The 23,243-nt window shown below is 39.8% G+C and overlaps 1 protein-coding gene across 7 annotated transcripts in view; it reads right to left on the reverse strand.

Moving 5' to 3' along the window:
• RBMS3 (RNA binding motif single stranded interacting protein 3) overlaps positions 1-23,243 on the reverse strand; it is a 719,039-nt gene that overhangs the window by 597,463 nt on the left and 98,333 nt on the right. For 5 of the 7 annotated variants that reach the window (XM_040589729.1, XM_040589728.1, XM_040589727.1 and 2 more), the window contains one exon: positions 13,271-13,339. In XM_040589729.1, coding sequence (XP_040445663.1) covers positions 13,271-13,339 — 69 coding nt within the window. Of the gene's footprint in view, positions 1-13,270; positions 13,340-16,806; positions 16,881-17,272; positions 17,401-23,243 lie in introns of those variants that run through there. The other 2 variants (XM_040589733.1, XM_040589731.1) reach the window with 2 other exon arrangements.

Raw genomic sequence — 23,243 nt, forward strand, 5'->3', positions numbered from 1 at the left:
GCAGGATACATACCACTGAGCTAGATGTCTGCCAGTTCCTTGATAGAGTTCATGCAGATGCTCACCTTCCCTCAGAAGATGCCCTTATATCACTTCTAAATTACAGAAGTGTCCGTACTGGTTGCAAGTTTGATATATATGACCTCAGCACCTCTTTGGGAGACTGGCATCATATTCAACATCTCCAAGACAAGTGACAAAGTATAGGCTGAAGCTGGAAGTTTGGTGGTTTCAGTTTAGTTTACCTGCGGCTCTTAAGCAAGCCCAAACAATAGTTGTAGTACTCTTGTATTCAGGGACCAGAATGGAGTAATTCTTGAGAAACATCATATAAAGGGCAATATGGGAGAAAGACTGAAAGACTCAAAATTCATTCTGCGGATGCTTCTATACTGTAGTGGGAAAAAGTACATAAGGCATTAAAAAAAATCAATACAGCCTGTGAGTCCCTAAATAAAACCTTTCTCGCTGAAGACAAAAAAAAAATAAAAAAATCCCTGCAACCTTAAACATGAAGGAACTCTGGAACAGTTCTAGCACAACAGTAACCACTTAACTGTGACATGAGAACACTCCAGTTCATAAGCATTTCCCATACCAGTCAAAACACATGGCCTTCTATGATTCATTTCTCATACTTCTTAATACAGCTATATCAACAGTTTTACAGCCATTATTATAGGCAGGATTTCATATTAATACTCGTGCTGCAAAGGCTGGTAGCCCCTATTGCTTAATAATCATAAAATGTCTTGGATCCTGTATTTGGGAAATAACATTAGAGAAGAAACTATACTAAGTTATAGTTTATAAGTTATATATATAACTAAGAAGTTAGGAGAAGACTCTGGATTTTAAAAAGAGCAAGTTTAAGATAGGTATCTGCTTCAGCAAGCAATTTAGTTATTTGAATAACAGACTGAAATCAAAGGATGTCAGACTATTGTGCTGTGACAAAAGACTTGGACCTACTTAGTAGAACTGCAAACAAGTAGCCAAAGGGCATGGAAAGCCTTTCATTTTGAACTGGCTGTTTATGGTGGCCAGGTCAGAACTTAATGCTATTTTCAGTTAATTTTCCATCGTCATGTTTCCAAATTAAGTGTTTTGGTACAACATTCCCAGATAAAAATCAACCTGTAGAAATTTATAAAAACAAACATTAGATGACATCCACCTCTGAGAACACTTCACAACCCACAGTTTGTTAATATGTAGTAATTTAATATGAATGTTCCCTGTTCTGTGCAGTAGGCAACACAAGCGATTGAAGCTTGAGGGTAATATTTATTTTGCCAAACTGTAAACTAACTCTAGGATTCACACTTTCCCCTAATGAAGCACAAGATCTCCTAAATGACTCCTGCAATGTCCTCTTCTGGCCAGTTCATGTTTTTATTTTTTACTATCAGATACCCATAGTATGCTTCACTAAGTATCACAGAGAAACTCCTCCTTCAGAAGTTCACAGGGTAGTATGAGGAGGTGTACTACATTAATTCTTTAAGGGAGATAAAGCTACAATAAAACTGTTATCTAAAGGAATCTAAACAGAGCTTGCTGGCCTACTGCATAGGGTGTCCTACTACAAGGAAGAAGTATTCTTCCATTTTCTCCTTGTATGGTCTATTTTCAGTTCAATACAGCTAGATTTCCACTGAGACCATAACATCATCTGTTTATGTATTCTGTCAAGTGTTCCCAGGACCTACTTGAATTGTTTTTCTAAGTGTAGGGCCTCTGCTGTAGGTCCTCAAATGAAGTGCGTGCAATATTGATCAAAGTCCTGCTTGCACTCCATGCAAGATTCAATATATTCCTATTAGACGGATACAAGCAGAGCTTGATCTTTAGCAGGATAAGCAAGCACTGTACTGCAGGAGACGATAAAGCTCAGTTGTTCTAAGTGGCTTAGAGTTTTATCTAGTCTTTGGAGACCCATCTACAAGTCACTGGGAGGATTAACAACATTTCCCCGCCCCCCCTCCCCCCCCCCCCCCCTACAGTCAGCCATGGTTATGGAGGCACAGAGCACAACCTTGCTTACTATTTTCACTGCCCACAAATGTAAATCATGAAGAGAACGTTTGTGTGCTTTAAGTCTAAGACATTATCATACTCTGCCAGATTACCATTTTCCTCCACAAGTTTTGGATGGGTACATTAGCAACCTGCACACCATTTTCCCTTCCTAATCTTGCAACTATCCAATTAACACCTGCATTTTAACCTGTCCATGAAGAGGGATTCAAATCAATCTCAGCCATCGCGGTACTGTCACTCATTCAATACAATTAAGGTGCTTTCCCCATGTAAGCACCATTCATACTTCACAGCAGCAGAAACCAACTAACTGTTTTGTTAGTCAGGTTCTTCTTACATTGTTCATCAAACTTCAGTGTTTCCATTGAAGCCTGTAGGATTTCTGTTTTCACTGCTGTAGCCTTTTCAATAGCTTGTCAGTGGCTTTTCCTTCATTTTTGAATGTTTAATTCAAGATTGCACTCCTGTTGAAATTTTCCCCTGCCACATTAATAATTATCTTTCACATCCACTACAGCTGAAACAAGAAATACAGTGGATTTACTACAATACCTAAGCCAAGCTTATAAAGAATCACATTATCCAGTTCTTTGCCTACATTAACCCTATTTCAGCTTCTGTCTTAGAAGAGCCATATATTTCATTTAGACTGGAATTAGGGTCCTGGCCCCCAGCATCAGTGAACTTTGAGGTATTATTGCAAGTTATTTGTAGGCTTTTGCCTTTTTTTAACAATCCCATCCCCCAAATGCATGAAACATTGGTGCTTACTAAAAAAATCCCAGTCAAAGCTGACAGCCTACTTCTTAGATAGTGTGATGGTCACCGTACAGAATGTTCTCAGACACTGACAGAACAGCAGGGTACTAAAGACAATCATCATGGACCTTTGAAACAGAACTCTTCAGCAAGATACCAAGAACACATCAAGAAGTTCTCAAAGAATTTACCTCTAAGTCTAACAGCTGGTCATCAGGATAACACAAGGGTTCTAGATATGCTGGCAGGACCATCACTCTGAACCTCATGTCAAACTCAGTTGCAGATATAAAAGTCTCATTTTCTTTCTAGCACTACATTCCTGTGTCTCAGGTAACTTCCACCAATGCTTGGCATCGACCAGTGATTAACTGATTCACTGTTAACACAGAATGGCAAAAAAAAAAAACCCAAAACCACAAACCCTGTCATTTCCTGAGAAGTACAGTTTGATTCCAAATATCAGCATAGCTTGATTGAACAAAAAAGGAGAACTCATACAATCAAGACCTTAACTCAGTAGGCAACTGATCTGTACCCTGAAATGCGAGGATTAGTAAGCATCCTGATATAACCAAGTGTTACTGCTGTTCAATGACTATTCAAGCTTATGTAGAGCCATGTAGTAGACGGCAGGGCTCTCAAACTGCTGAAATAAAACTGAAATACTGAGGTCTCTAATTAATGAAAGATTCTTAGCCAAGACCAGCTCCAAGATTAGACAAAGTGACTCTAGAAAGAGTCCACATTAAGAAAACAACCCAGGACCAACAGACTGACTTTAAAGACAGAGTATCTGTTCTCTGACAGATTTAAAATGAATTGTATCTGCTGAGGAACTGGTCCATATGTTTGATAGGTATTTTCCAACTCCAGCTTTTATGATTCATACATAGATTGCAATTTCATTGCTACAGGGTAAATACATTTTAAATTAGACTATATAAAGAAGCTCTAAAGTTGCCATGACAGTTGCAGCAAAATGCCTTGTCGTTTCTCATCACAAAGCATAACCTATCTTTATAACCAAATTAGCTTTTTCAGCTATTCCACCAAATGTAGCCTGCAGATCTATTTTTGTTGACCCACCAATTGTTTCTTTCAGATTTGCATGGTTAATTATCAAATACAATGATCATAATTTAGAATATTAAAACAATCCATCAGCTAGCTTTGTCCTCTTTCATGTGAAAGACAGGAAAGGTGAAAGGTTTTAGAGAACTTTTTGTCAGGACCTTGTTTAGAAAGGCAGAGAAACAGTTCTATGCCACCAGCCCTGATCTGACTGTCTTCCCTAGACCTGCCCCTGGACACAGCTCAATGCCAGCTGTTTCTCCTCCAAAGGTTAGCCCTACCCCTCGGCTAATGTTTGCTCTGGAAAAATCATCAACTCCTTTGTTAGTGCAGCTGATGGTGGATCCAGCCATGGTCTCTTAGTTGCATTTCCTTTCCAGATTTAAGGCTTCAGGAGTATGAAAGATGAGAGGCACAAAGAGCAGGGTCCATCTGTTACTTTTAAATAATGGGTGAGGGGTGGGGGGCAAAAGTCTTCTAAAAATAACTTAAACTTCTGCTCCCACTTATCTTCCAATCTTTAAAAGCATGGGAACACTAAAGGCGGGGGTGGGGGGGGGAGAACGGGCGAGTGACACACAGCAGTATGCATGTGGGTTGCAACTTGTCATACTAATTATCTTTTGCATCAAATTGATTTCATTAACCAGAGAGCAGAATTTTTAAAAATCTCCATGAACTGTTCATTCCAGAAACAATTAAATCGAAAGTAAGAAGAATGATGAATTGCTGACAAGTGTTAAAACATCATCTGCAGGCAGCTTCTTTTTTCTTTTAAGAAGATGTCATAGCAAAGTCAAACGCAAGAAAACTACAAGAGAAGGTATCAAATGACATTTAATAGAACATGAGGCAAGATGGCAATGTGTAAAATCCTTTGTCAATCTTTGTTATTAGTCAATGTGCACACATCAGGGATACTACGGACAGTGTAATGGAAAGACCCCACTGTAAGATTATGTACTGCTTCAAACAATATTATCTAACAAAAAATTATCAGACAAGATCTGAACCTTGAGAAGAGTCAGGAATAATGTTGCTAGATGCAGCAAGGAGATAGTTTCCTTAAAAGACTTAAAGATTTAGAGAGTTCTGAATTCAATCAAACCAATATAGAATTTTGTTAGAATTCAATGGTGTAGCTGTGTGAACAACAAAACTAATTAAGCCTGATAGTGAACGTATACGTGTCTTGCAGCTGATTGACTTTAATTGAATTATTCCTTAAGCTCTGGGGTGAGCTCATCCCTTAACCAGAAAATCTGCACAGGAGAAAAAGTTTAGCCTCATTCTTGAAAAAACACAGACACCAACAACTGAGTCTTTTGCCCCATTGTTAGGGAATCCATCACATCGTTCTCTCCATGAATTGCCTGCTGGCTAGTGAAGGATGATCTCATGCTTTCCTTTGGTGCAGCACCACCAGCCTCTCTCCTCTGCTGTGTTTTTACAATTTGCAGAAGAACTTCGTATCTCTGGAAGATGCAATAAACTTGTACCCTTCCTTTTCTTCACCAAGTTCAGTCAAAATAGGCCAAGTTACAGGGAGCAGTCAGCACTCGCAGACAGAACATCAATAAGCTTCATTCAGCAAGAAAAACAGGCGAAAGAGTTATGCGAGGAATTTCCAGGAAGTTCTCCAATTGACACTCTGCAGTTTTGAGGTGAGGTTTCTGAAAGGGGTAGGGCACCTTTCGGTGACAATTCAAGATGTGACACAGGGAGAATTCTGGCTTTATTGGTTTAGCATTAGTAGAATCCTATTGGTTTCAGGGTGGGGTTTTTTTTTTAATCTTCTAAAATTCACTTTCTAGGAAAAAAATACTTCTGAGTGACAAAATAAGTGCAGCTTACAGATACTTTGTGGAAATGTTTCATGTCTATAGAAGTCATTAAAAATGCTGTCACTTCCCTTCATCCCCAGCACACATACTTCTCTAGGCTCTACTCTGAGCACACTGAGTAGATACTTAACATGATACACTCATTTGGTATTTGTCATCAAAAATAATGACGTAACAACAAAAATAATGACGTGAACAGAATAAAAAAGCTAGCTGGTCTAGAAAAAAAATCCTATTATGGCAGCTGTTTAAAAACATCATTTTGAACTAAAACATTTTTATACTGCATGCTGATTTTAAGATTAGCCAGGGTATAGATGGAATCTTCTGAACCTCAACTTGAAAGTGCAACAAAATACCGGCAGTATCTCTGACTGAGTAGTGATGAGAAAGGAAACCCATTGTATTTTCCTCTCATACTTGAAGAAGAGAACACAATGCCGCATCTTAGAAGAGTCCTCTTATGTAGCCATAACCATTACACCTAAATTTTCAGGTTTATACACCATAATCAGGAGAAATTTAGCATAAATAATTTACCAAGACTTAGGTCACCATAACTTCTACAGAGCATGCACTCTCCAGACTTTTGAGCATTGTAATACTAGACTCACGTAGTTGTTGTGTAATGGGAACTAATGCCCAAATATCATGTTTGGTGAAGGATATATATATATATATATATATCTTCAACCTATGGAGTGGTCTAAAGGGACCAGTTATATAGATTGCAGAGGACAGTTGACCTGCGTGTTGTCATTTACACTAAGCATGAAGCATAAGCCTAACTTCTAAACATAAGTTTTAGCTTCTTTCTAAAGATACACAACTGCTACCACAGCAGGATGAAGACCACTGATGCTATCAGATACAAAGGGTCTCTCCACAAGCACTAAGAGAAAGAATGGGGTCAGACCTTATCTACTGCCATTGCTTCCCTCCAGGCACAGGGTCTCATCCTGCTTGCAACTTACAAAATAGCTTTACATCCACTTCAGTAGGCTTCTTGGTAATTTTTCAAACACAACAGGTACCATACTGGGAGGAGCAACCTTGGAATAACGCTATGTACATTTACTCATATTCTGCCACTGACCAGAAGTTTCCTTTTTTAGTTCCTTTCTTATTTTGCTTTAAAAACACCTTAGCTTTTCAAAGCTAAGTTTATGTTGTACTTTGCTTGGCAACAGATATAGCAGCTCCTGAGTCTCATTTGGTTGAGTTATCTTCATGCAACAAAAATAGCTTACACATCTTGCTGTACCTATGCATTTGGCTGAGTAGCCAACCCAGTGTGCCGCTCTCTCTTGTTGCTTGCATAGCAGTCACAAAGATTAACAGGTCTGCTCTGCCCTTGCCAGTGACCTTGGTGAAGTCAGGTTTGTCAGCGCAGCTTGCAGATTCCCACTGCTTTAAAAACAGATGCCAGGTTCAATCTTCCCTTATGATGTCTTACCAAAAGCAACATGCTAGAAGCAGCAGCCCACAGATTTTACTGAGGAATCATCAAACTTTGAAGTCAAGCAGGGCCTTTAACACTTCCAGTTGACTGGAAGAAACCAGCAACCTCTAGCAGGAGAAATGAGCAAGTGCTACAAGATATGAGACACACAGGAAAAAACTGTCCATGAGTCAGGGTTGTACTTGATTTGGCTACCTACTACACAGGTCAGTCTTTATTAATAGCAGACAAGATCCCACAAAGCTATAATATGCATAATGTGGCATATACTACAAATGTAGTAACAGCAGCAAACTTGGTGCACTGACCACAGATACTTGATTTTTCCAATCCTTCTTCCAATACTTCTTTTACACATCATGCCTTACAAGTATTTTAACTAGCTAAACTTGGTTCTGCAAGGCACTGCCTCCACCTCAAATTCAAGTTTAATGAAGTATCTAAGGCAAGCCTAACAAAGGCTTGTTGAAATTCACTGCGTTGACTTCACAGCATGTCAAAACAACGTTAAGAATTCAATTTTTTTTTCATTCCATATTTGATTTTATCCCATGTGCTTATCCAATGATGATTTAAACCCAAATGTAACTAGGATCAAAGTGCAATAAGAACCAAGTTCAAATGTTGTGAAACTATGATGATGTATGGTACAGGGGTATATATAGTTCTGAGAAGATGTATTATGGAAAGGAGGTATTTAGGGATTTTACACATATGTCAATTTTTTGCAAAACTGACAAATTTCCCTCATTAACTCCGATGAAGCCCACTGAATTTTGCTACAGTTTTTTGGTTATATGCCAAGTGCCAGGAGGCAGTGACATATTTCTGTTGCTTGGGTTGTCTGGTCTGCTTTTGGAAAATTGCCAGAACTCATTTGACCTTTATAATAAGGTTTAACCCTAGTAGTTGGACTAAGATACTCATTTAGATAAGCAGACTGGTCCAGCTCAAACCTAGGTCAACAGTGAAGGAACGCTGTTGCCATTTGACAGCTGTTCAGTGGCTTCTGGGAAAATCGTTGGTGTTCTCAGTACATTTTCTAGTGGACAGGCACTTAACCTGAAGTTTACTGCCACAGTTTGCAGTGCTCAGCAGAAAGGCCAACAGCTGAGTCATCAGGGAGACAGTGACTTTCTTAATACTGACTTTTTCCAAGTCAGACTTGAGGCACTGAAGGGAAAAAGCCTAAAGAAGATTCAGAACAGGCAAATACAGAAATCTTTATAGTATTTAGAACTAGGCATCTTCCAACAGCTTAAAACAGAAGTCACTTCACAGGAATGGATCTTCTGAGCCATGGCTAACAAGCACTCCTACAACCTTTGTGTTCAGAAAACATGCCAGATCCCATAACGGAAACTCACCACTCCTCATCTCCCTGCTCTAACAGGTAATTAATTCCACCTGCAGGTCCCTGTTATTTTGGATACAAGCAGGCAGCAACAATCCCAGCTACTACTGGTCAAAGCACTCCAGCTACTACCAGTAGCCATACCCGGGATGCTTCTTAAAACTAAATAAATGCTCTATTTTTATACCAAATGATTGATCACAAGGTTCATTTTGACCTCAGGCACTGTGAAAGAGACTACTGAACTGACAGCTCTGTATAATTATCTGCTTATCAACACATTACTGCTCCAACACATATACAGGAAGAATAAAAGTGCAAAAACAAGGCAAGGGGAAAGCAGGGACACACACATAACAGGCAGGAAACAAGACAGCTAAGTTATATACACTGAAATATCTGACCTGGAATTCAATGAAACAGCTGCTACAGAAAAGCTGGAATATCATCCTCCCTAGCTTCCATTTTCTTGACTGGTATTTCCATCATCTCAATCATGAAGAAGCTGTATTATAAACTATCACATAGAGTGGTAGAAGAATTGGCATATTTGAAATGTAGATCTTACACTGAATGTTTACCAACATCCACTGTCTGTTCCAATTCCTCTAAGAAAACCGCTAACCACTGGGTACTAAATCATAGTACTTATTTCTATGTTTAAAGAGCAGGATATTGAAGTAAAAAAAACCCCAACACATTCTGATCTTGATTAAGGCACTGATGCCAAGTTCAGCAACGGACAAAGCTTTGACTATCTGCAAGAAACCAAGAAGCTTGCATTGCCAACACCAGAAAGCCACAGCAATTGTAACAAAGCAGCAGCAGCGCCAGACAGAGGAACATTATGGAAGTTTAGCCGAGAGCCCTCCTGTCCTGCAGCCCATTCGACATACTTTCTGCATTTTTACTTCGTTAGATATTAAGCTAATGCCTTGCTAATAGATACAGGGAGGGGAAAGATGCTGAAGTGTTCTATATTATTTTTAATGGCATTCAAGACACAGCAATTACTCTTTGGGCTCATTTAGCACCTAATAGTAAAGATGCAGTCATATCTTTCTGGAAGGTAATATAATCTAAGCGTGTCTAAAGATACTTCTGCTAACAACCCTTGCGCAAGAGACCTGGAATATTGTCACAAAGGTGCCAGCCAACAGTGAGGACCAAATAGTCAGACTTGATGGGCTAGCTCCCTGGAGTGTGCCCATGAGCAAGAAAAGACAGCCTATCTCTGTCTTCTGCTTGCATATAAAGTGGATTTACTTGCAAGATCTGTTTAGCTGCTACCCACTTTTTGCCTCTCATCAACATAAGCAAGTTAGGACAATGGTTGTTTGGTTGTTCCAGCCTTTCTTTTAAGACACTTCACTTACGGTTACTTTCAGTGCTTCAACTTTAGGTTTGTATCTGAGATACTGCATTTCTTCTGTTTTTCTAAGAAACAATTCTTTGTTTCTTTCTTTTTCATTTTTACATCTACTTTGGCTACACCACCCCAAGAGTTTCCACGTCATTGCTAGTAATGAGAGAATTGTTCATGTTAAAACTGCTTCTAGGGACATCTGAGCTGCAATACCAAGTGCCTTGCGTCCCACCCTGCCTGTCTACCTATGATTCCTAATGAGACAGACTGTCCCACACATGGATGTGCCATTACTATAAGACACTCTGCCTTGGCTGCCATCCCACTCGGCAAAAGCAGCAGCATGTTAGGAATCAGCTATATCATTGTGCCTGATAAAGTGCCACTTCCTCCTTCATTTTCATCAGCAGTAAGAGCCAGTTGCACTTCAGAAAGCACACGCAGTCTGCAGAGTACCACAGAAGGACTAAGTTCACTTCAGAGCTTCTCACAAAATTGCTGCAGACTTCTTGACACATCAAGTGATGCCACTAGCCAAGAATGGCAGCATAGGCAATTCCAGCTCATTAGCATCAGCTTGTATCTTCTTGATTCTATCCCTCAAGCCAGTTTAGCACATCTGAAGGCAGTAAGGTCCAACACAACCCCCTGGATGCCAATTCAGACGCTGAAATTTGGTTTGGCTTCCCTGCCCAACCCTCAGTCCTTTAATTCAGTAGATTAATTCCTTGGCTCCAAGAAAGATCAACCTTTTATACTATTGGCTTCTTATTCTGACATTGAGAAAGTAAAGTGCTTGAGAAAAAGCTAGCGTGAAGCAGGTAGTAATGCTTCTTTCCCAGGGCAGTCAGAAGGAACCTCTTAATCAAGTTTTAAAGACGCCTCCCCTGCAACAAGACACTTTCCCAGGCTCAAGAAGCAGGAAAAAAAATTTCTCTCAACAGCTTCACATCAAAAAAAAAAAAACAAACCTGAGCACACAAATTCCACATGTCCATGAGAGCAATGGGTTAATAGGAACTTATTAAAAACCTTCCGCAGATAGTGTATTTGAGATAGATAAACATGCTTCAGTTTAGCCAATACAAAATATAAGTATGTCTGGGTAGTACAAAGCAAAATAAGCCCGTTAAAAATGTGTTGTTTTCAGCAAATCATTGACCCCACCTGCAAAACACCTTTCAAATCTCTCACTCAATGGACCTTCGAACTTCACACAGATAGAGAAAATGAAAAAAGAAAACTTGGGGGAGGGAAGGAGGAAATCAATTTAACTTTTAACATTTCTTAGATGCATCAAAGGTCTCAGCCATGTAGTTCTATTAGGCTTCTGTGTGAATTCTTGTAAGATGTATGTGGAAAAGCCTTCACTGGGTTCACTGCATGAGACTGAAGAAAATGCAGACAATATGAATTCAAACTTTAATCTTTTTCTTTCCTGGAAAGCCATCTTCAAAGAAAATGTTTAAATAAACTATATATAGATGCTGGCAAGTTGTAAGGCTGAATACAAGTCTCTGATCCAATACACATATTTTGCCACTCAGCTCATGAGAGTGCACAGCAGTATTCGGGTCTCCCAAACTGAACCGCAGCATGGCTATACAGCCTCACAGTTGGTACAGGTATTTGTAATATCCGTGAGGCAAGTTTACAAGCTTATTAAACCCAGAACACAGAATACAAAAGCTTACAATAAACAAGGATGAAAAAGAAAAGATTAGGAGTGTAAACGACAAAGGAAGATGAGATTAAAATGTGTGTGGGACAACACAGGTGGAAGAAAGTTACCACAGGCATGCTTTAATACAGCACGACAAATTTTTTTCCTGCAGATGCTGGATGGTCTAGACATACTTTCAAACAACATTCCTGGTAGTTAATCCCTCGACTCTGCTAGTGATTTGACAGGGTTGTAACATTACGAACAATCTTTATTATGTACTTATCTTCCCCTCCCTCCTCAAAAAAGAAATCAAGCCTGTAGAGCATAAAGTGCTTTTCATACTATTTGTTAGGATGATCTCCTTCTGACTTAGGAATGCATCTCCCATTAACATTAATGGGCAACTGCAGACACAGAAAAAGGGGAACAGTCATTACTGTTTCAGCCTTGTACATGTTAGTGATAAGATACTCCATGAACTTTTTCTTGCTTGCTGTCTGATCCCTTAGCATGGGGCAAGCAATAACCACTGAAATGAATTAACCTTCTGCCTACATAGTCTTCATTTTTACCCCCACAACAGTGAAAATTCCATATTCAAAAAGTGAAAGAAAAAAAAGTTGGAAACCTTAGTAAGCAAAAAAAAGAACATACTTCTATATGGAGAGGAGGCACAAGACTCAAAATATTTTGTGAAAGCAGAACTACTAAGACTGGAAGGATGGTGACATAGATATCTAACAGCCCATGAAGCATTTAGCCACCTTCTTTCCCTTCATAATTTGACTACAAATAAAATTGATAGTTTCTTTGGCTTTAGTTTTCCAGGCCACAGCTCATGTTGCTGAAGTTTCCCCTCTTAGTGCATACACGTCCTTCAAAAAACAAAAATCCAGTACATCAGTTCAAGAATTTGCTCACCAGGATAACTTACATTTTTCATAACATCAAGGGCAAGGGTGTTTAAGAGGAAACGAATGTACAAAGAGGTCAGAAAGAAGCAAAAGTAGAAGTTGGGGGAAAGCAATATTAATAGGATCAATACTGAACAAACACTTGAAGAGTTTTTAAAGACAAAGTTGCCTTAGTTGACACACGTTGTTCTTTGATCACAAAGCAAGCCATGTCATTGTCTGTACGCAAAAAAAAGGTCCTTTGGTTTTGATGAAGTAACAGAAACCCTAAATACCATTCAAATTCATTCAATAAAAAAATCACTGTCAATAATACTGCTTCCTGGCTATCACCAGCTTTCTAGCTTCAGGCTGGGCTTATAACAAGTTTTCCTGAAATTTTTAGCCATTATAACCACAACTCTGTTGTTTAAAGTAGTGCAAAGAATATTGGCTGGGGGTAGGCAGCACGGGAGAACATGACTTCACACATTGCCAAAGAGCATCAAACACTTCTAACTTAAGTGACAAGACACAAACAATAGAGGGATCCAGCCATAATAACCATTCCCGACAACCTACAGAGGGGCACCACTGCACTGAATGAGTCACAGCTGTATAAGCCTCCTCCCTAAGCGGCAACTGCATCTAACAGTTTGCCACAGGATATCCTGCAACAACCTGAAATTAGCATGACCTAGTCGGGCTAATACAGGTAGGAAACACTATTGGATCCCTTCACAGATTGATTTTAAAAGGAAGCATGTATCAACCTGAGCTTCATATCTATTTTGACAAGGGCATATTACCTGATGGGGCTGTGAACTGGACCATCTGCTGTAGGAAGGAGCACCAGAAGTCTTGTTGGCTGTAGTTCTCTGCAAAATAAAAAGATAGACATGTCAAATATTCACCAACATCTCCATCATAACAGTCAGCTTCACCAATCTCAACTATGTAAGCTCCCACAATAAAAAAAAATAAACAAAACCATCAAAAAACCACAAATACAATGCATTAGCATTAAAATCAGAGATGAGAGTATGCTGAATTTGCCAGTAATGTTGCCTCAACTTCTGTGTGTCACCTAGATGCCAAATTTAAACGCTGATCCCTAACCTAAACTGGGGCTGCCAAGCACCACCTTTCAACCAGGTAATTTACTCAGATTAAGCAAACATGCTCTAAATGGAAAAACAACTGACATCCTCTACCGGTGTGGCACATGAAGGCACAGACCCCAAGCCAGTGAAGAAGTAAGATCATTTATTGCATATGTAAGTGCTGGTCATATGCAATCGCTTATCTAACCAAGTTCTGCCCTGGAATATGCCTACATGCAGCAAAGCACCTTTGCAGCCAGCTCACGCTCCACCAAGCCGTCTACTCCTTCCAAGCTCATCTAAGGAGGTCTCTTCTTCCCAGACCAGGATTTAAGCTGTGGGGGGCTTTGGGCATGCCCCTCATTGGGAGGCTTTGGGCAGCCCCTCATTGCAGGCAGGTGTGCACAGAACTGATGTGCAGGTGAGCTGAGAGCCAGAGTTCGTGCTAATTGCTTCCTCACTACATTTTAAGGCATAATCACTCTGCAGCCTGGCACTCAGACAACAAACGAAGCCTTTTCTTTATCTCCACATCCAGGCCTCGGGAGCAAGCAGGGAAAGCCTGCACAGATTTCAAAAAGAGCCCTTACATACCTGGGCTTGTGCAAAGCTGTCCTGCACAACATCCATGTCTCTAAACTGGAGAGGCATGGATTTGATGGAGTTTGAGGGACCACTCAATGGATAAGGAATTGGCTGGATGGTCACACCCAAAGAGCTGTGGTCAACAGTTCGATGTTCAAGTGGAAACCAGTGATGAGCAGCACTCCTCAGCAGCTGGCACTGGAGCCAGCACTGTTTAACATCTTTGTCAGTGACATGGGCAGTGGGATTGACTGTACCCTCAGCAAGTTTGCTGGTGACACCAAGCTGAGTGGTGCAATTGACACACTGGAGGGAAGGGATGCCATCCAGAGAACCTTTACAGCCTTTAGAGGTGGGCCTATGCAAACCTCATGACATTCAACAGGGCCAAGTGAAAGATCTTGCACCTGGGCTAGAGCAATCCCAAACACAAATACAGGCTGCACAGAGAACGGATTGAGAGCAGCCCTGAGGAGACAGGCTTGTGGGTATTGATGGATGAAAAGCTCAATATGACACAGCAATGTGCACTTGCAGCCAACCATATCCTGGGCTGCATTAAACGAAGCGTAACCGGCAGGTCGAGGGAGGGGATTCTTGCCCTCTACTCCATGCATGAGACCCCACCTTGAGAACTGCGTTCAGCTCCGGGGCTCCCAACATAAGAAGGACCTGGACCTGTTGGAGCAAGTTCAGAGGAGGGCCACAAAGATGATCAGAGGGCTGAAGCACCTCTCCTGTAAGGACAGGCTGAAGAAGTTCGAATTGTTCAACCTGGGGAGACCTCATAGCAGCCTTCCAATACTGAAAGGGGGCCTACAAGAAAGCTGCAGAGGGGCTTTTTACAAGGGCACGTAGTGATAGGACAAGGGGAAATGGCTTTAAACTGAAAGAGGGTAGACTTCAGATTAGATATTAGGAAGAAATTCTTCACCATGAGGCTAGTGAGACATTGGAACTGATTGCCCAGAGAAGTTGTGGATGTCCCATCTCTAGAAGTGTTCAAGACCAGGTGGGATGGGGCTTTGAGCAACCTGATCTAGTGGAAGGTGTCCCTGCCCATGGCGGGGGCAGGAGGGAACTAGTCAATCTTTAAGGTCCCTTCCAACACAAACCATTCTATGATTTTAAGGACACCATTTAGGACGTTTGTCTCCCTGTTCTGAGAAGTTATATCTGTATTTTTCCCTAAGTCATAGTGACGTTTCATTCCCTACTTCATAGTAGTTTTATAGAGGCTTTTCTTAACTTGTAGAAAATAAAGCAAAATTGTTCTTTCAGAATCACTTCACTCAAAAATGAAGCTTACATATTTTTGGAATAGGTAATAAATGAAATTAGCTGTTTATCAACTTCTTTTTGAAGAAAAGAACCACAGACTTTTATGATTTATCCCTACACTTCTTTCACCTGATTCTCTGTATTTGATTTCTGAAGCACTAAGAAAGAAGGCCGTAACACGGACTTTCATATCCCTATCATGTATCACATAACAGACCTTATAATCAAACTGCCTTTGATATTGCAGAAGAATCAATGCAATATGGTATCCACGAGAACACCACCAATTATTAAAATATGTATTATCCCCAGTTTCAAAGTAACTTTATACCGCGAACTTCTACGCCACTTACTCCTAGTTTAGGCTAGGGCCTAGCATAACACAAAGCTCCTCCAAATCCACCCCTCGCTTACATGAATTTGTTGACTCTAAAAAACCACAAAACACCACAAGCCACAGTCAGTAGCCAAATATCTTGCAAGCATATCATTACTATACTGTGTAAGCTCAGGTATTACAAAAACGTTGTGACAACAAAGCTATCTGTATCAGAAAGATCAGGTAGATTTGAGTTACCTACTCAAGAGATCTTAATTGAAACAGGCTTTCCAGACATGAGATACTAATCTATCAGTACAATATGTCACCAGGAGGATACTAATAGGGGGACAGATTCAAATTTCAACCATATGGACATAAATTATACTAAAAAATACAAGTAAGACAATCCAAGTGAGATTTATATACCACAATGTAGTATAATCTTTGTAAGTATGAAAATAAATAGCCTACGGTTTTTAACACCCAAGTGTATAGTACATTTCTATGCCAACTATAACCACTAGGGCTTACACATCATTACATAAAAAAAGCTGGCGTGTCATTCCCACTAATGAGAAACAGCTACTGCTGTAATTGTGCTTTTGTGTTAGTCTATCAAAAAGCAGTTATTTTACAAATTTAATTATTAGCATTACTGTTTAGTGTATTTAGCTTCTACTAGACACCCTTAGAATAGTCATTTTTTAATAAACAAATACACCATGCAACAGAATAACGGTTTCTTTTGACAGAAACTTTGGAAAAGACAAACTGCACACAATGCTGATTTCAGGTCTATAAAAACTTACAAAAACTATCTCTACCTACTTCAGAAGAAAGCCTAGTCAATCTATGAACAACCAGTTGAATAATGAGATAGCTGGAGTTTTTCTGGGAGCTGTTTTCCAGAAAGATGCCTTTCCACAAGCACTACACACCTTTTTTAATTTCAAAATTAATATACATAATGTATGCCTTTACTATTGTCCAATAAAAACCTCCATATTCCTCCTGCTTAAACACATAAATAGCAGCCTTTGGTTTCATTACTTACCCCAACACCTGTTATCTCTAGTAGGTACATTTCCTCTACAGCAATCGCTTTTGAACTCTCCCACCTCTGTTTCAAGGACATCCCAAAGAAAGATATCCTTCAGAGAAACAGTACTGCATTATTACAGAGAAACAAGAGAACCTTTCCAGGCTAGGCAGCCAGTAGACAAATTCCTCCAAAGACAGAGGCAGAAGGTAATTTTTTGTCTAACTTTACAAACAAGAAAAGACCAGGGCTTCAGAAGTATTTAGAAGCTGACTTCATTTCCCAATTTGTTTAAAAGGTACTCACTTAAAAAAAAAAAAAGTGTAAAAACAGTAGCATAAAAGTTCTAAGATCAGCGTTTATTTCCCCAATCCTCCCAGGCTTTTTTTTTTTCCCCCCCTTTACATTCATAGATCAATGAGCAGGATCAGTTGCACGTTCCAAGGCAATCAAAATATTAAGTTATAGGGCAAAGGCTTACACTGCTCACACACAGGAGCTTCTACATCAGGTCATTTGGGATAGATTCTGAAAGATCTCGAAAATACTTCCATCAGAGCTTCTTTCCAAGTTCTAAGGGGCAACACGGAAAAAAAAAGCTGAAGGCTAGACCACATCCCCCACTTGTCTCAGTGGTTAAAATATTTGAGGCAGGTAACTTTAAAAAAACACACATGATCAAAGTCCAAAGACACAGACATATACGCACACTCTCACTCCTATCTCACTGCAATTGGTAGAAATTGGACAATGCCCTAACTACCCCTAGGAGTATGACCCTTCACACATAGCAGCCAAGGTCACACTGATGGACGAATAGCCTTTGCATGCAGCTTGCACCACAAAGGAGACCTCGAGGTGTTGAATTTTCACAAAGTATCTTACCAGGGAAAACACAGGCTGCATGTAGCCCCTTAAGCCACATCCCTTCCTTCAGATACAATCACCTTCCTCATCACTCTTCGCTTTGAGAAAGGGGGAGCACGCACACGGGACATCTAAGCACTCTCCCTCTGGCACAACTAGCACTTTAGCACAAGCCCTAGACAGAATCTCCCTCGCTGGTCTTGTCGAGCTCCCTGACAGCATCATTTGAAACATCTAAACCAAGCAACTCTCAGCTCCCCCAAGGCCCCTAGCAAGCCCCTGCACTTCGCTAATTTTACATCCAACCCTTCTACCTTCCCAGCTCATTTCTGCTCCCTGCGAGCTGTCTCTCAGCCATATGCAGGTACAACGCCACCACCATCACCACCACCCACCTATTAAAAACTAATTAGGACTGACTATTCTAATCATCTGCTTGTCCAAGCTGTTCCTTATGTCCTTGCCACTCCTCATTCCCCCACCTGTGAAGAGAGGTTAAACCCACACAGCTGCAGGTGACCACCAGTCGCTTCAAAAGACCAATGAACTTCTGCTGAAAACTTTAGAAAGGTGTAACAACTTTCACAGATGGCTGTACCTCTGAAGGTAATAAAAATGCTAAGTGGATATGTGAGTTTAAGTATCTGAGGTGGAAGTTATGGAGAAAAAAAAAAAAAAAAAAAAAAGAAGAGAGATGAAAGCTGGTGGCCTGCACGCTGCTGCCCAGACAACACTTGGTATGAGAGGAGAAAATCTGATCTAGGTTCAGATACAACATGTGCTTCAAGCGCACAACCAGATCCAGGCCTGAGTGTGAAGAATGCTGATGAAACATCAGACTGCTTCCAAATCCCCATGAGAGCAGGAAAATAGTACTTTTCATAGCAATAAAGCGGCACAGATAAAAGAAGAGCAAATGATGCAGCGTATGTGCAAAACCACTGTTTTATATGCAGTTCACAGGAAAACTGTTTTCTCAGAAGTTTCCTACTACCGAACACAGTAGATAACGTAGCAAGAGGCCAGAAAATACTTTCAGGAGAATACATGGAAATCTGAGCATTTTCATGAGCAGGAGAGCTCATGTAAATATATGTTACTATTTCATTCTTGGGCTAAGGCTATTAGTGACTGTATACAACACAAGCATAGATCACATACAGTCCATAAATAATTACACGTTCCGTCAAGAGAGCTTTGATGTAAGGCAACCCTTAAAAATTAGGAACAAAAAGCAGAGCACAGAGAAAGAGTTACAAGTGTCGTTACTCTGGCAATATTTCTAAAAGCAAAGAGTATATATCCCGATAACAAAGCCAAAGCTTATAACTTGTTCTACAGCCAAATAAACTTATAAAGCCTTCTGATGGGTATGGCAATTCATCTCATTAGCTTGGAAAAGTATCTTAAGAGGGGCTGAATTACTGTCTGGAAGTACCTGTCTCTTTCCATCCACTCAATGGGGAGAGAAGCTAAGCAGCCAGTTTAATTGAGATATCTAACTTTGGATGGCTGATGTTAGGTGAAATTAAATCTACCCACACTCCCTGTTTTCGATTTTACCAAGGGACCTAGGCAATTTGTCCTCTTCTAAGGTTTAAAGGGGTTTTCTGGTCACAAATTTGGTATGTAATAGGGGTATTTCTGAACAGCCTTGTGAACTCCTATGAACTGTATTAATCCTTCAAAGGCAGCTCGCTGGTAAAACTGTAAAGTACTGTCTTGACTTTCAGAACTTGGAATATTTTGGCTGGGCAAGAAAGGGAGAAGAGATTTTTACTTATAAATAGAGAAAACAATATGAATAGAGAAAATATAAAAATACGAAAGTAACCCAAAGAAAATACTAAGCATTTAATCATATCAAAACTGGGGGGTGGGGGTGGGTGGGGGTTAAGGGAAAAAAACTACTTAGACTTATTGCTGTAGTTCTTTGAGAATGCAGTTATAGTTACGTAATATACATGACACGCTACCAATTCCTGGGCTCTTCGATTTCCTGGCCTCAAATCCTGCTGGCATTTAGCAGGTATCTTGCTCATCAGTTTTACTGGAGAGGTTGCTTGTTCAAAGAGTGCAATGTCCAGCTGTTTATGCAAAGGCTGACATCGAATTCAGAATATATTTGCACTGTCCAGTATCTCGGTTACTTTTTTCCCTATTATTTGGTATGGAATTTCCCTGATTTTTCCTTAAATACAAAAATTCATTTGCTGGACAAAGTAATAGTGACGTCTGATAACATTGTGAGATGTTAAGGCACTGAAGTTCTTCCTTTGAAGTTTGCTTTCTTTTTTTTCATTGAGTTCTGTATATCTGTGACTTTTGCAAAGAGGAACCAGTAATGTTATGTTTAAAAGGAACAATATTCAATGGCTTCTTATTAAATACAGGCTTTGAGGTTCACTTGCTTATTTTATTTTTTTTCACAGCAGGAGTTTATGAGGAGAAACACAAATTAAAAAGTTTTAACCTCATACTATCAAGGGCTATAATGTCCTTTATGACTCTTCAGAAACAAACAGTGGGTGAAGTCCTTTTGACATTAACTGTAGCAGAAAGAGGGAGAGGTGTTTTTTAGAGTACCGAGTTTTATTTCTTTTTACTTATTGAGTTTACTCCACAAGAATGCAGTATAGAAAATGACAAGTTATTAATGCCTATATACAAGTTAAATAGAAAAGGTGACAACTTATCTGATTCTGTCTGATCAAAAATAGCGCTTAGAGGAACTAGAGAGTCTGAAATTTGAACCAGTAATATCTCTTGAAACAACAGAGACTTCATGCCTACGTATCAATCCATCCCTGCCTCTGGTCTGGCTCCAGGCACCCTTAAGCCTTGTTGATTCTGTGGGGGGTAAGACCTCGCACACTTAATAATACTAAATCCTTCACAGCCTCCTCCTCACAAACATCATCTCAACGGATCAGAGGAGTCAGCTCAGTGGAAAGAGTTTCCTCTGCTTCCAATCTGCTATCACACCTGGCTCCGTGGGGAGACAAAACCCACTGAGGCCGGTTCATTATAGATGTGATGCTCACCTATGAAGCCTTTTTCACTCCTGTGCCACAAATACATACAATTCCTTGCTCTCTTTGAAACCTCGACCCATTTTTCAACAATACCAATACTATGCTGGAAATTCATAGCTAGTGCCTCTCTGGGCATAAGAAAAAACAAATTGCAAATACTTTAAAGATCTACGGTTTCTTCCATCCTGTCCAACTAAAATTAATTTTCAGGCTCCTCACAGTTAAAAATCCTCCATTACTGCCTGGAAAACTACCTGCTTTCTAGTGAGACTAGCACTATGAAATTCCAGAGATGGATATATTTTTTTTTGTCAGAAAAATGAAGATAAAGGTTGATAATTCGATTAATAACAGGAACATCATAGTGGTGTTGACAGCAGTGCAACGACAGTATGTGGCATGACAGTATGGTCTTCTCCCATGCAAAAGGTGCATGATGCCTTCAGCTAGCTTGGCAGCTGAGTGGATAGCATATGTCAAAGCGACATCAATGTTTTGCGGTGATGAGATGATGTGGGAGAATCATCAAGTATGTTGTCCCATAAAAGTATAAAATCAAGAAGAAAGCATTAAAAAAGCAGCTGATCTGGACTGGTCCAGATGGAACAGATGCAAAATATAACAGAATTATGAGAGGTAAAGTTTATAAGTAATGAAATACATTTGTAAGGTGTGTATGAAAAAGTACACAGTGGGAAAACAAACTTTCCTAAAGATTGTTGCACAATGTCATCAGGGATTATTTCTCCTAGCTTACAGAAATCAATGTTATGACAGGGAGAGACAGAGCAGGAGAGATATTGACTGAGCTGTCAACCATAGGAGTGCATCTCTCTGAACCTGTGGGTTTGGGCTTTGATGAAGCAAATGCATTCAGTAGACATTTTTATAGGAACTCAGGCACTAACTCAAAGTACTCACTTGCATTTTATATCCACTATCTACTCCTGCTCATCAACATAGTGACTCAAAATTTTTGAGGTGAAATTGCCAAAAGTCATATAATTCATCTATTACTCACTCCAACCGTGGACTCCTGACAGCTTAGTAATTTGACATGGGCTCTGAACCATAGTGTAGGGCTTGTCATGATACTGTGATTCCCCCCTTTTTCCCTCTTTGTCCACTCCTGCTCACCAATTTAACATAGATACTGTAGCACCCTGGAAGGAAAAAAAATTCTGGACAAAGCCAGGGTTAAAAATATCCTCTCTTCAGAAACTCTCATTATACTTACCAACCAGGAGTTTTGTTTTAAAAAAAAAAAAATCACTTCATGACCTCCCACATTCTACTTGATTGTTAAAACTAATAATAAATGTATTTGAAATTTCAAAGTATATCTTTAAATGGTGATGAAGTCCACAAGCCTTTTATATCTCACAAACTGAATATGAACTGATATTAGAGATCGCATTACCCACCTCAAATGACATCTGCCTTAGCAAAACTGGCTGGTCAAGCTTGAACCAGCAATACTGTAGCCATTAATTCCTTCTCCATTCCCAGCTGTATTGACCAACACAAGCACCGAATATTTGAATCACAAACAAGCTGAACAACTGTTATGGTTGGTGACAAGCAACAACTTCTTTCTTAGGAATTTTAATATGGTGAAAGAACTCATCTCTGTGGAGATGCCACATACACCCTGACTTGCTGTGCAGTCAGTACTTTCTCCCAAAGCCAGAAAATTTGAAGATAAGCTGCAAAGAGATCGAGGAACAACCTTCAAGTCTTCCAGATGGAGTTGACATAAAGTTGGCATCTTTATCCCATAAAATGTACAATTAAGAAATTGTAAGAAAGTCACAAGGCTTGGAAACATGCAATAAGATAAGGAGGAAAAATCACATCAGCTTGAGTCAAAAAAAGGAAAATGAGAATATAGAAACATTTCATGCTTTGAGGTCAAGAACTCTCACAGGCACTAGAGATAAGGTAGGGGAGCACAACACAGCCGTACGAAAGATAATATAGTTTGAAAGTGGATTTTTAGAAGTTAGCAGCTGCTTCTGTGGAAAAAAGACTGCAAGGTAGGAAGTAAGTATTATATCATGTTAAGTTGTTATATTATCAGCATTCAGTAACTTCAAACAGTCAGGGAACGCAACAGTACTGATCTTACTAGGACATGTACTCCTACTGGAAGAATGCACAATGCAATATAAGATGCATTATTGGAAGAACTTGGAACATACCACATCTTTTATGTCCTTTGAACTCTCACCATTTTCCTAAGTGAAACACTGGGGCACAAGGAGGTATAGGGAACTAACTTTAAAAAAAAAGATAGTCTTGATTATGGAAGACAGTGGAATGGGATTAGATTTGTGGGACTGAAAGATGTGGCTTTTTTCAGAAGTTTGCATAGGTCTGCAAAAATGGAATTAACAGACATATGTTGATTTGAGACAAAGGAATAACATCAGGAAGGTAAAAGAATTTCACTGTAGTGAGAACCGTTCTTTTCCAGTAACTATTCTGAGGAAGACATCCACCCCGTTAAAAAAGCAGACAAGAAATATGAAAAGTGACCCAGAATCTTTG

Source organism: Falco naumanni, chromosome 4, assembly GCF_017639655.2.
Source record: "Falco naumanni isolate bFalNau1 chromosome 4, bFalNau1.pat, whole genome shotgun sequence".
NCBI classification, from domain to species: domain Eukaryota; kingdom Metazoa; phylum Chordata; class Aves; order Falconiformes; family Falconidae; genus Falco; species Falco naumanni.